Below are 13,714 nucleotides of genomic sequence, written 5' to 3' on the forward strand. Positions count from 1 at the left end.
TTTGGAGTTACAAAACATAAAAGCAGTAATGTCTGGATTACCCTCAGTGCCACGTGCTAGTCAGGGGAGGATTAGGATGATGATACAGCTGAATATACGGCTGAGGAACTGTTGCAGGGGGCAGTGTTTCAGATTTCTGGATCATTGGGATCTCTTCTGGGGGAGATACGTCCTGTACAAAAGGGACGGGTTACACTTGAACCCTAGGGGGACCAATATCCTTGCAGGCAGGTTGCTAGACCTGTTGGGGAGGGTGTTAACTAATTTGGCAGGGAGATGGGAACTGGTGTGATAGGCCTGAAGATGGGGCAGTTGGGATACAATTAAATGCAGTATGTAGTGAGATTGTGAGAAAGGACAGGCAGATGCCAGGGCAAAATTGCAGTCAGTGAGATGAGTTGAACTATAACATGAGGCAAAATCAAAGAAAATGATGCATACAGGACTTGAAGATATTGTATTTGAATACATGCAGTAGAAGGAAAAAGGTAGATCTTGTAACGCATTTAGAGACTGGCAGTTTTGACATTGTGGGCATCACTGTGTCGTGGTTGAAAGAAGATCATAGTTGGGAACTTAGCATCCAAGCATACAAATTATATTGAAAAGACAGGCAGATAGCCAAAGTGTGTGGGTTGGCTCTGTTGGTAAAAAATGAAACTAAATCCTTGGAAAGAGGACTGGAATTTGTAGAATCATCATGGGTAAGTGGGGCTAAGAAATTGCAAAGGTAAAAAGACCCTGATGGGAGTTACAGTGCCTATAAAAAGTATACAACCCCCTTTTCATGTTTTATTGTCCTACAACATCGAATCACAGTGGATTTAATTGCGCTTTTTTGATACTGATCAACAGAAAAAGACTCTTTCATGTCAAAGTGAAAACATTTCTAAAAAGTGATCTAAATTAATTACAAATATAAAACACAAAATAATTGATCGCTTAAGTATTCACCCCCCCCCCCCATCTTTAATAGGATTTGCCAAATCATCACTGGTGCAGCCAATTCATTTTAGAAGCCACATCATCAGTTAAATTAAGATCTGTTTTTGGAGACCTGTGTGCAGTTAAGGTGCTTCAATTGATTGTAATAAAAATACATCTGTATCTGGAAGGTCCAACTGCTGGCAAAGACTACACCATGAAGCCAAAAGAACACTCCAAGTAACTCTATGATAAGGTTATTGAAAAGCACAAGTAAGAAGATGGATACAATTTCCAAGTCACTGAATATCCCTTGGAGTACAGTTAAGTCAATCATCAAGAAATGGAAAGCATATGATACAGCTGTAAATATGCCTAGAGCAGGCCGTCCTCTTAAACTGAGTGATTGTGCAAGGAGGAGACTAGTGAGGAAGGCCATCAAGAGACCTATGACAGCTCTGGAGGAGTTACAAGCTTCAGTGGCTGAGATAGGAGAGACAGCACATATAACTGTTGCTTGGGTGCTTCACCAGTTGCAGCTTTATGGGAAAGTGGCAAAGAGAAAGCCACTGCATAAAAGCATGCAGACATGGTCAAGAGGTTCAGTTGTTCAGACCAAACATCAGAATGGGGAAGAAATGTGATCTAAGTGACTTTGATCACGGAATGATTGTTGCTGCCAGACAGGGTGGTTTGAGTATCTCAGAAACTTCTGATCTCACACAACAGTCTCTAGTGTTTTCAGAGAATAGTGCTTGAAACAAAAAGCATCCAGTGAAGCACCTTGTTAATGAGAGAGGTCAGAAAAGAATGGCCAGACTAGTTCAAGCTGACAGGAAAGTGCCAGTAGCTCAAATAACACTGTTACAGTGGTGTGCCAAAGAGCACCTCTGAATGTACAACACATCAGAGTCAAACCTGCAAGTGGATGGGCTACAGCAGCAGAAGACCACCAATTCTAGGTACAGAATATAGGTACGGAAAAGTGGCTACTGAGGTAGGTCTATGACTCTATAACTTCCCAAATGCATTACATTGCACTTGACTCCCTTTGGCATCTGTCTTCTCCCTGTAGCACATGTTCTTTAACTCAGGCAGCATCCTTTCCAAAATCTCCACATCCTTTCTGTTATTGGGCAATGAGAACTGAATGCATTATTCCAAGTATGGTCTAACCAGCTGCAACATAACCTTATGACTCTTGAACTCAATGCCTCGATTAAAAAAGGCAAGCATGCGTTTTGCATTCTTTATGACCCTCTCAATTGTGCAGCCACTTTCAGGGAGCTATGAACTTGGACCCCAAGATCCCTCTGTACATCAATGCTGTTGAAAATCCTGTCATTAAACGTCACAGAATGTTAGAGAAAGAGATTCACCTCATTATTGCCTGATGCTCCAGTCTTTTCTCCTGTTGACTTGGCCATTGTCATCTTGTAGCCATAGATTTTCAGTGCCACAGAGCAAGACACAGCACACACAATTTTTCGGACATCTTCTCCTTGGGGCCACAGAAGCTTCAGGGCGGAGAAGGTCTGGTGAATCTGGGGAGGTATAATGTAGTCATCTCTCTACGTGAACATCTGTCATTTAGCCAGAACCTCACATTATATTAGGAACCTCCTCCTGCCCGTAATCCCTAATCATCCCACAACACTTTACAATGAATATAGAGAGACAAGATAGAAACAGAGACTGAAAGCTAGATAGATAGATAGAGAGAGAGAGGGTGCAGAGAGAGAGGCAGACAGGGAGACACAGAGGAACAGACAGAGGGAGAGAGAGAGAGAGAGAGAGAGAGAGAGAGAGAGAGAGAGAGAGAGACAAGGAGAGAGACAGAGAAAGATGAGGGTAGAGAGTGAGAGAGAGAATGACAGCCAGAGAGGGAAAGTGAAATTATAGAGAAACTGAGTTTAGCTTGCAATTTCCAGAGGTATCTGACCTGTAAGACCAGCAAACACTTTGACCCATTGATTCCATGCTGGGCACCAAGCACCCATTTTGCTAATCCTCCACAAATCCCAATTTCATTATTCTCCCATCCTACCCAAATTCCACCAATCCCGTACACACCAGGGCTCAATTAACCTACCAGCATGCATTCAGGATGTGGGGAGCTGGAGACAGCCTGCCCTGAAGTTGGAGGACTGTGAATCAGCGTTGGGAGTGGGGAACAGGGCTTGTTTTGCTTTTGTCGTTTTGTTGCTAGTTGTGCTCTGTGTTGTTCTGCTGAGCATGTGGACGTGGTATGTTGGTGCTGGAATGTGTGACGATACTTGCGGGCCGCCCCCTTTCCACAGGGCAGACTTATATTGTGTTGGTTGTTAACACAAATGGCATGTTTCACTGTATTTTTCGATGTATGTGTGATAAATTAATCCGAATCGGAGTCTGTTCTGATATATAGAGTTAGCAAATGGTTAAATAATAAGACTATAAGATTATGATGTGATAGACTAAGCAATCAAGAGTTCCCCTTTATCGTCCAAGAGGTAAATTCCAAATGATCATAAGTCATAGGAGCAGAATTAGGCCATCCAGCCCATTGAATCTGCCCTGCCATTCCATCATGGCTGGTTTATTATCACTCTTAACTCCATTCTCCCTATACCATGTGATACCCTCACTAATCAAGATCTTATCAACATGTGCTTTAAATATATTCAATTGGCCTCCACAGCCATCTGTGGCAATGATTTCCACAGAGTCACCACCCTCTGGCTAAAGAAATTCCTCCTCATCTCTGTTCTAAAGGAACATCCTTCTGTTCTGAGGTTGACTCCCCCATCATAGGAAACATCCTCTCCATATTCACTCTTTCAATATTCGATAGGTTTCAACAAGATCCCCCCTCATTCTTCTAAATTCTAAGGAGAACAGGCCCAGAGTCATCAAACACTCTTCATACATTAACCCTTTCATTCCTGGATTTGTTCTCACGAACCTTAATCAGGAACCTTGTTCAAGATGGTATAAAACTATTGGGACAAGTCTGAGACAGAAAATCTGATTTTTTGGCTCTATTTCCAGACAGTCATTTTCCAGATAGATTTCCATGAGCAACAAGAAGAAACCTTACCTCACTGTGGAGAGTATCCATCAGTTTTTTTCCATCTGCAGCACCAAACACTTGCCAGCGAAACTCCGGTGCAGTTCTCAGCAGTTGCTCCTGAGCACATTTCAGATCTGCTGCCCTCTGCATTGTGGGGTGAAAAGCAGGACATTCAGTGCAGAGAGAATCAGAATCAAGCTTAATATCACCAGCATACGTTGTGAAATTTGTTAACTTTACAATAAAGTACATGATAATAGTGAAAAAAGAAAACTGAATTACAGTAAGTGTGTATGTGTGTTTATATACTGTATAATAGTTAAATTAAATAAGTACTGCAAAAAGCGGGGGGAAAAGTAGTTAAGTACTGTTCATAGGTTCAATGTTCATTCAGAAATTGGATGACAGAGGGGAAGAAGTTGTTCCTGAATCGTTGTGTTGTTAAAACAAAACCTCTTACAACAATAATCAGTGAGGCACAGAGAGATCTGTATTTACTGACAAGTACATCAACATTGAACCACACCAGGTGGAGAAGCATCCTGAAATCAGGTGAGGAAAAATTCCTGAAAGCAGCAGAAGATATAGATGCTACCTTTGCAACTGAGACTGCTGCACTTGCATTAGTCTAGTCAGCCAGAGACGGTGCTGTACAAAGTAGACAGCTAGGACGCTACATCCACGGTCGACCTCAACCAACGCAGGGCCATAATGCATACTATGACAATAAAGTTAAATTGGGCTTACAACTTTGAATGCAGAATAAAGTGTAACAGTTACAGAACAGGTGGACAATAAAGTGCGAGGCCCACAACGTGGTAGACTGAGATCTATTCTACAAGAGGTCTATTTAAGTGTCTTATAACAACAGGGTTATAAGACTCTGTCCTTGCATTTGTCTTCCTTACCAATGACTTAACCTATCAGTTAATATTTAGGAAATCCTACACAAGGACTCCAAAGTCCCTTTGCACCTCTGATTTCTAAATTTTCTCCCCATTTAGAAAATAGTTTATGCCTTTATTCCTTCTAGCAAAGTGTATGACCATGCAGTACACTTTCCTGCACTGTATTTCATCAGCCACTTCTTTGCCCATTCTCCTAATCTGTCTAAGTCCTTTTGCTTCCTCAACGCTACCTGCCCCTCCACCTATCTTTGTATTGTCTGCAAAGCTGGCCGCAAAACCATCAATTTTGTCATTCAGTCATTGACATATAACTGTCAAGCGAAGCGGCCCCAATACAGATTCCTGCAGAAAACCACTAATCACTGGGCAGAAAAGGCACCCTTCATTCCCATTCTTTGTCACTAAATCAGAAAACGCCCCCTTTATTCGCACTCTTTGCCTTTTGCCAGTCAGCTAATCTTCCATCCATGCTAGTATCTTTCCTATTATACCATGGGCTCTTATCTTGTCTAGAAGCCTCGTGAGCAGCACCTTGTTAAAGGCCTTCTGAAAATTCGACATCTACTGACTCTCCTTTAATAACACTCCGTTATTTCCTCTTCAGGAAACCATACTGACTTCGGCCTTGCTTTATCATGTGCCTCTAAGTAGCCCAGAACTTCATCTATAACCTCACCTCGTCTCCACACTTCTTAGCTCAATGAGCCTAAAAACATAGTCTCTTACGCGTCTTGGCAACCCCTGAAAAGACAGCAAGCAAGACGTTTATTGAAATTGTTACAATTTTACAAAATCACTTGAGCCCTAAACTGCTGGCAAGAGCTGAGAGGTTTAGATTTTACAAAAGGAACCAGTCAAAAAATGAAAGCATTTCTGAATACATTGCAGAACTGTGCAAACTTTCCCAGTACTGTAACTTTAGAGATGGACTTTCTGATGCATTAAGGGACAGGCTTGTATGTGGCATGCGTAGTCAAAGCACTCAAAAGAGGCTATTATCCGAAAGAGACCTAACCTTAGAATAGGCATTGACTATTGCAATATCATTAGGGACTGCAGCAAAGGATGCAGCAGAATAACAGAAAAGGAGGTTAGTTTGTGAAATGCACGAAATGTCCCTGAATGGTGCAAAAAGCCAAAGATGTTATCAATGCACCAAGTCCTCCCATGATGCAAATCACTGTTGGTTCAAAGAAAAAGTCTGCACATACAAGGCCACATAGAGAAAATGTGCAAGGCAGACAAAAAGCACAACTGAGTGAAAAGTCTCAAACACAAAACAAAGCAAATGCATAAAGTTACCAAATGTAAAACAATCGGTCAACAGAGTCTGACAAAGGTGAACTGTATAGTATAACTGAAGCAGATCACAAAATCATCTGGATCACAATAAATGTATCTGATGTAAAGCCAGAGCCTGGCTACAACAGACTGTTTTCTAAGATAACACGAGAGAAGACCTCAGTGATGCCAGAGACTTACACAGGTGAAAAAGTGACTCCCAAAGGCAAACTGAAAATAAACGTGACATACCAGACGCAGCAATTAGAGCTCAATATATTGAAACGTGGAGGGCCAGCACTTTTCAGATGTGAATGGTTGAGAAAAATCCAACTAGATTGGCACTCAAACAAAGCTCCCAGTGTGGCATCAACACATAACTGCAGCCCAAATGGTAGCACTAACCAGAGACTGGCACAGATGCTTAATGCTAATGAGAAGGTGTTTGAGAAGGGAATAGATAAACACAACGAAGACTTGGCCAAAAGCTATTTGAGATGCCAGAAAGTTCAAAATGCACCCCCACAGGCACCATTACACACGTGGGAGTGGCTACCTTCACCATGGCAAAAAATACATATTGACTTTGTTGGGCCATTCATGGACTCCATGTTCCTGATTGCTGTAGATACTCATTTGAAGTGGCCGGAGGTTTTAGCAATGAAATCAATCACCTCGGCAAAGACTACCTCCGCCCTACGGACTATCTTCGCCAGTAACTGCTTACCAGAACAAATTGTGACAACGGACCACAATACATGTCAGAAGAATTCTGACTGTTCATGAGAAAAATGGCAACAGACATTTCACGTAAGCTCCCCACCACCCAGCAACAAATGCTTTAGCTGAAAGGTTTATCCAAACCTTCAAGAAGTCTTTCTTTTCAAATCTTTTTATTGTTATATACAGGAAAAATAACATGAGTACATTGAAGTAACAACACTTACAATGCCTCAAAAAAACATTATCTTAAAGATTGAAAAAAAGTTTTGTGATAACAAAAAAAACCTACTAAGCAGAAAAGTGAGAAAAAAAAAGAGCCCATTAGGTGTACAACCCCGGAGTCATGCGTCATACAAAAAGCTTCTAAAAATAAACATCAAACCGCCAGCAAGAAAAAAAAATATACTAAAAAAATTTACAATTAGATCATGGAAAAATTATATCAATTAACTCAAATGATAATAACGAGCAAATGAGCCCCATCTTTTCTCAAAAGCAAATAAAGGTTCAAAGGTTCAACTAATTTTCTCCAAACTAAGACATAACATCGATTGAGAGAACCATTGTGACAAAGTGGGAGCTGATGTATCCTTCCACTTCAACAAAATGGCCCTCCTAGCTATCAATGTAACAAATGCAATAACATGTTGGTCAGACACAGAAATACCATGAATATTTTGAGGAACTATTCCAAAAAGCACAGTTAATTTATTAGGTTGCAAATTAATTTTAAGTACTTTAGAAATTGTTGAGAAAACCAACTTCCAGAACTGTTCCAATATAGAACAAGACCGAAACATATGTGTCAGTGTAGCTATCTCAGTTTTACATCTATCACAATGACTATCGACATTAGGAAAGATTTTAGAAAGTCTCTCCTTTGTCAAATGATAATGATGTACAATTTTAAATTGAATCAATGAGTGGCTAGCACAAATTGAAGAAGAGTTAACCAACTTCAATATCCGCATCCAATCCTCTGTCATAAAAGTCAAATTAAGTTCCTTTTCCCAATCCTGTTTAATCTTAGATAAAGGACGCTTATCCCATTGTAATAATAAATTATAAATTCTTCCAATAGAACCCTTAATCAAACTCATAATAGTATCTAACAGGTCAGCTTCCAATATGTAAGAAAAATTACTTAAATATTTTTGTAAAAAATATCTAACGAAGGTATTGCAGAAAGTGTGAGTATGAAAGAGAATATTTATCCATTAATTGTTCAAAAGACATCAATCTATCTTCTTTAAATAAATCCAGAAAAGAATTAATACCTTTATTTTTCCAAAGTAAAAAAATTGGATCACTCAAAGAAGGCTTAAAAAAGTAATTTCGGTAAATTAAACTACAAAGTTTAAATTTTTTAAGATTAAAAAAATTGCGGAACTGGAGCCAAATTTGTAAAGAATACTCAATCACAGGATATAGGTTTAAATTAACAACTTTACCTAATTGCATAGGTAAAGGAGCTCCCAATAACAAGGTTAAACAAAACTGTTTTACAACTTTCAGTTCCAGGTCTACCCAAATTGGCTGATCACTCTTATCAACCCAGTACAACCAAAAAGACATATATCGCACATTAACAGCCCAATAATACATTCTAAAATTAGGCAAAGCAAGACCTCCATCCTTTTTCAATTTTTGTAAATGACATTTACTAATTCTTGGTCTTTTATTATTCCAAATAAAAGATAAAATAATAGAATCAATCCGATCAAAAAACTTCCTAGTCAAAAAAACAGGAATATTCTGAAATAAATATAAAAATTTCGGTAAAATCATCATTTTAACTATATGAATACGACCAACAAGTGAAAATGTAAGTGGACTCCATCTACTAAATAAATACTTCATAGAGTCTACTAAGGGAACAAAATTAGCTTTATAAAGATCCTTATATTTTTTAGTAATTATAATACCTAAATATCTAAAAGAGTCTGAAACTTTAAAAGGAGTATTATCATCTATAGAGACAGAATCATTTAAAGGAAACAATTCACTTGTACTAAAATTTATTTTATATCCTGAAAAACCTCCAAATTCATTAAATAATTTTAGCAAGGCAGGAATGGATTCATCAGGGTTAGATATATAAACCAATAAATCATCAGCATAAAGAGAGACCTTATGCATGGTCTCATTCACAAAGATCCCATGGATATTTTTAGCCTCACGAAGAGCAATAGCAAGGGGTTCTAATATTAAATTAAACAACAAAGGACTTAATGGACAGCCTTGCCTTGTCCCCTGTGAAAGCTGAAAAACCTTCAAGAATTCCATTAAAGATTGGACAAGGAGGACATTTCTCTACACCACAAGGTGGACAACTTCCTTTTTGTGTATTGGAACCATGTTCATGCGACAACAAATCAAACACCTGTAGTGCTGTTCATGAGCAGGAATCTGAGATCTCACATAGACCTCCTGAAACCAGATCTACAGAGGGAAGTGCAGAATAAACAATTCAGTCAGTTGCCAAGTGAAGCAGAAAGGACCTTTGAGATTGGACAGGAAGCTCTGGTGCATGATTACGGAGAAAACAAATGGACACCCAGCAGGATAGCTGCAGGAACTGGACCACTGATGTGCACAGTTGATGTTGGAGATCAGACATGGAGATGTCATGTGGACCAGATACCGGATGCTCAACCGAAGAACACACCTGAGTTGATTGCATCCAACAAGACTGACACATTACAGTCACTGGCCTTACCTCTCAGAGAAGATGCCACTGACAGCAGAAACGGAGAATGTCGTCTTAGACAAGAAACTTACCAAACCTGTTGCCACTCCCCAGGCCCAGAGGCGCTATCCTGAAAGAAGCAGAGCGCTACCCAAAAGACTCAACCTTTAGAACTGTGAAGTTAGTTATGGACTGTTATTATGAAAGCATGTTTATTTTTAATTAGACCATAAGGTATAGGAACAGAAGTCGGCCATTTGGCCCATCAAGTCTGCTCCGCCATTCAATCATGGGCTGATCCAATTCTTCTAGTTATCCCCACTCCCCTGCTTTCACCCCATACCCTTTGACGCCTTGGCTAATCAAGAACCTATTTATCTCTGCCTTAAATACACCCAATGAATTGGCATCCACAGCCACTTGTGGCAACAAATTCCACAGATTTACCACCCTCTGACTAAAGTAAATTCTCCGCATCTCAGTTCTAAATGGATGTCCTTCAATCCTGAAGTTGTGCGCTCTTATCCTAGAAAATAACTTTGTCATAGCTAATCTGTTCAGGCCTTTTAACATTTGGAATGTTTTTATGATAACCCACCTCATTCTCCTGAACTCCAGGGAATATAGCCCAAGAGCTGCCAGACGTTCCTCATACGGTAACCGTTTCGTTCCTGGAATCATTCTTGTGAATCTTCTCTGAACCCTCTCCAATGTCAGTATATCCTTTCTAAAATAAGGAGCCCAAAACTGCACACAATACTCCAAGTGTGGTCTCACAAGTGCCTTATAGAGCCTCAACATCACATCCCTGCTCTTATATTCTATGACTGCCAACACTGCATTCGCCTTCTTCACGACCAACTCAACCTGGAGGTTAACCTTTAGGGTATCTTACACAAGGATTCCCAAGTCCCTTTGCATCTCTGCACTTTGAATTTTCTCCCCATCTAAATAATAGTCTGCTCATTTATTTCTTCCACCAAAGTGCATGACCATACACTTTCCAACATTGTATTTCATTTGCCACTTGTTTGCCCATTCCCCTAAACTATCTAAGTCTCTCTGCAGGCTCTGTGTTTCCTCAACACAACCCGCTCCTTCTCCTGTCTTTGTATCATCGGCAAATTTAGCCACAAATCCATTAATACTGTAGTCCAAATCATTGACGTACATCGTAAAAAACAGCGGTCCCAACACCGACCCCTGTGGAACTCCACTGGTAACCGGCAGCCAGCCAGAATAGGATCCCTTTATTCCCACTCTCTATTTTCTGCTGATCAGCCAATGCTCCACCCATGCTAGTAACTCTCCTGTAATTCCATGGGCTCTTATCTTGCTAAGCAGCCTCATGTGCGGCACCTTGTCAAAGGCCTTCTGAAAATCCAAGTACACCATGTCTACTGCATCTCCTTTGTCTACCCTGCTTGTAATTTCCTCAAAGAATTGCAGTAGGTTTGTCAGGCAGGATTTTCCTTTCAGGAAACTATGCTGGTTTTGGAATATTTTGCCCTGTGTCTCCAGGTACTCCGTAATCTCATCCCTAACAATCGATTCCAACAACTTCCCAATCACTGATGTCAGGCTAACAGGTCTATAGTTTCCTTTCTGCTGCCTCCCACCCTTCTTAAATAGCAGAGTAACATTTGCAATTTTCCAGTCATCCGGTACAATGTCAGAATCTATCTAATATGGGTTTATGAAAGGGAAATTGAATGTTTTGTACATATACAGTTTGATGTTGCATTAATCTAAAGGGGGGGGAAATGTAATGTATGTTTCGATTTCTTTTATGCACTATGTATTGATCTGTTCTCTGTGAATGTGCATTGTTTTCTCTCTCTCTCTCTCATTACAATGTGAATACACCAGTTAAAACCATCTCCCATGTGCATGCTTTTATTTAATTGATATGTAGTTGTGCACAGACACAACGGTAAGTTTACCTGCTGAAACACAGAAATTAATGATGCGTTGCTGGTCTTGTGATACCCATTCACTCTGAGAATGTCCTGGTCGATTCCTGATGTAAGGACCACATTAATTCCATTCCCCAGTGTGTGAATCATCAGCGTGTGGAACAGTGCGGTGGGAGCATATGACCCCTTTCCTCCTGGATTAGCTGTTTCAGAAATCATCACAAAGTACGGGTGGTTCTTGTCCAAGAAGGCCTTCCATTTGGGATCTAAACAGCTAGAGAACTCCGTGTGGACTGGGATATCTGTGTTGTGCTGAAGGTGGAGAATCAGTGCCTCACGGATTGAGAGGCACAGGCAACTTTGGTTCCAAATACATTCAACATCCTGGGAAGAGAGGGCAGACAATTACTGAACAAAGATTGATGGCGTTAATACTGTGGAAGATTACCCAAGGACAGAGGGGGTTCTAAATCAGTTGCAGAAATTGGCGGAGAATGGCAATTAGAGCTTTATCTAGAGAAGTGTGAGGTGTTGCATTTTGGGCGATCCAACATTGTGTGCAATTCTGGTCACCTTCCTACCGCTGTCAATAAGGTTGAAAGAGTGCAGAGAAAATTTACAAGGATATTGCTGGGTCTTGAGGTCCTGAGTTATAGAGAAAGATTGAAAAAATTAGGACTTTATGCCCTGGAGTGTAGAAGAATGAGGGGAGATTTGATAGAGGTATACAAAATTCTGAGGGATATAGATAGGGTGGAATCAAGTAGGTTTTTTTTCAACTGAGGTTGAGTGGGACTACAACTAGAGGTCATGGGTTAAAGGTGAAAGGTGAAATGTTTAAGGCAAACACTAGGGGGAACTTCATGAAAAGGGTGGTGAGAGTGTGGAACAAGCTGCCAGTGGAAGTGATAGATGAGAGAGTGATTTCAACATTTAAGATAAATCTGGATAGATACATGGATGGGAGGGGTATGGAGGGTTATGGTCTGGGTGCAGGTCCATGGAACTAGGTAGATTGATGGTTTGGCATGGACTAGATGGGCTGAAGGACCTGTTTCTGTACTGTAGTGTTCTATGGCTCTGTAAATGGACAGTGCACAATTAATGGCAAGATCATTAACAAGAGGGATTTTGGGAACAAAGTCCATAGCTCTTTGAAAGAGTTCACACAAGTTGATAGGTTGCTAAAGAGGCCAGTTGTTAAGCTTTTCTATATTAGTCATAACATATACGTGGCAAATAAGGTAAATCATTAGTCTTTAATACTTAATAAACTAATAAACTTTCATTCCCTTGGATCAAAGAGGCAGTTAAGAAACAGCACTATACGAGAGTTTGAACTCATCAGACCATAAGACAATAAGACATAGGAGCTAATTAGGCCTTTCAGCCCATTGAATCTGCTTCAATGTTCCATCATGGCTGATTTATAATGTGCACTGATATCTTCTATAAACCCACCAATTACCATGTTTTTTTCCACCCTCTCTCCTGTAAAAATGCCATTCTGTTTTCTCAGTTCCTTTGTCTCCACTACATCTGCTCCCAGGATGAGGCTTTCCTTTCCAGGACATCAGAAGTGTTCTCTTCAAAGAATGGGTTTCCCTTCCTCTACCATTGATGCTGCCCTCACCAGCATCTCCTCTATTTCCTGGACTACCGCACTCACTCCATCTACCTGCTGGCTAAACAAGGATAGCGTTCCTCTTGTCATCACCCAACAATCCTTGAGCCTCCACGTCCAAGACATCATTCTCCATAACTTCCACCATCTTTAACGGGATCCGACCACCAATCGCTTCTTTACTTCCCCACTACTCTCTGTTTTCTGCAGGGACCACTCCCTCCATGATTCCCTTGTCCATTCATCCTTCCCCACTATTCTCCCTCCTGGCTTTTATCCCTGCAAGCAACAGAAGTGCTATACCCACCCATTCACCTCCTCCCTCATCTCCATTCAGGACCTTCCAGGTGCAGTAACACTTTACTTGCAAATTCGTTGGGGTTGTCCACTGCACCTGTGCTCCTGATGAGGCTTTCTCTAAATTAGTGAGACCCAAAGTAGACTGACAGACCACTTTGTGGATCACCTTTGCTTTATCTGCAAAAAGGGTAATTTCCCAGTGGCCAACCATCTTAATTCTTATCCCCATTCCTGTTCCAACACATCAGTCCAGGGCCTCCTCTTCTGCCACAAAGAGGCCACTCTCAGATTGGAGAA

The 13,714-nt window shown here is 40.6% G+C and overlaps 1 protein-coding gene across 3 annotated transcripts in view; it reads right to left on the reverse strand.

Annotated features, from left to right (window-relative positions):
* LOC140197548 (probable ATP-dependent RNA helicase DDX60) overlaps positions 1–13,714 on the reverse strand; it is a 171,740-nt gene that overhangs the window by 145,211 nt on the left and 12,815 nt on the right. For all 3 annotated transcript variants that reach the window (XM_072257624.1, XM_072257623.1, XM_072257622.1), the window contains exons 4-6: positions 11,521–11,877; positions 4,004–4,120; positions 2,304–2,468 (exon numbers count right to left, since the gene is read on the reverse strand). In XM_072257624.1, the coding sequence (XP_072113725.1) occupies positions 2,304–2,468; positions 4,004–4,120; positions 11,521–11,877 (639 nt within the window). The remainder of the gene's footprint in view (positions 1–2,303; positions 2,469–4,003; positions 4,121–11,520; positions 11,878–13,714) is intronic.

This window comes from Mobula birostris, chromosome 5, assembly GCF_030028105.1.
Source record: "Mobula birostris isolate sMobBir1 chromosome 5, sMobBir1.hap1, whole genome shotgun sequence".
NCBI lineage: Eukaryota > Metazoa > Chordata > Chondrichthyes > Myliobatiformes > Myliobatidae > Mobula > Mobula birostris.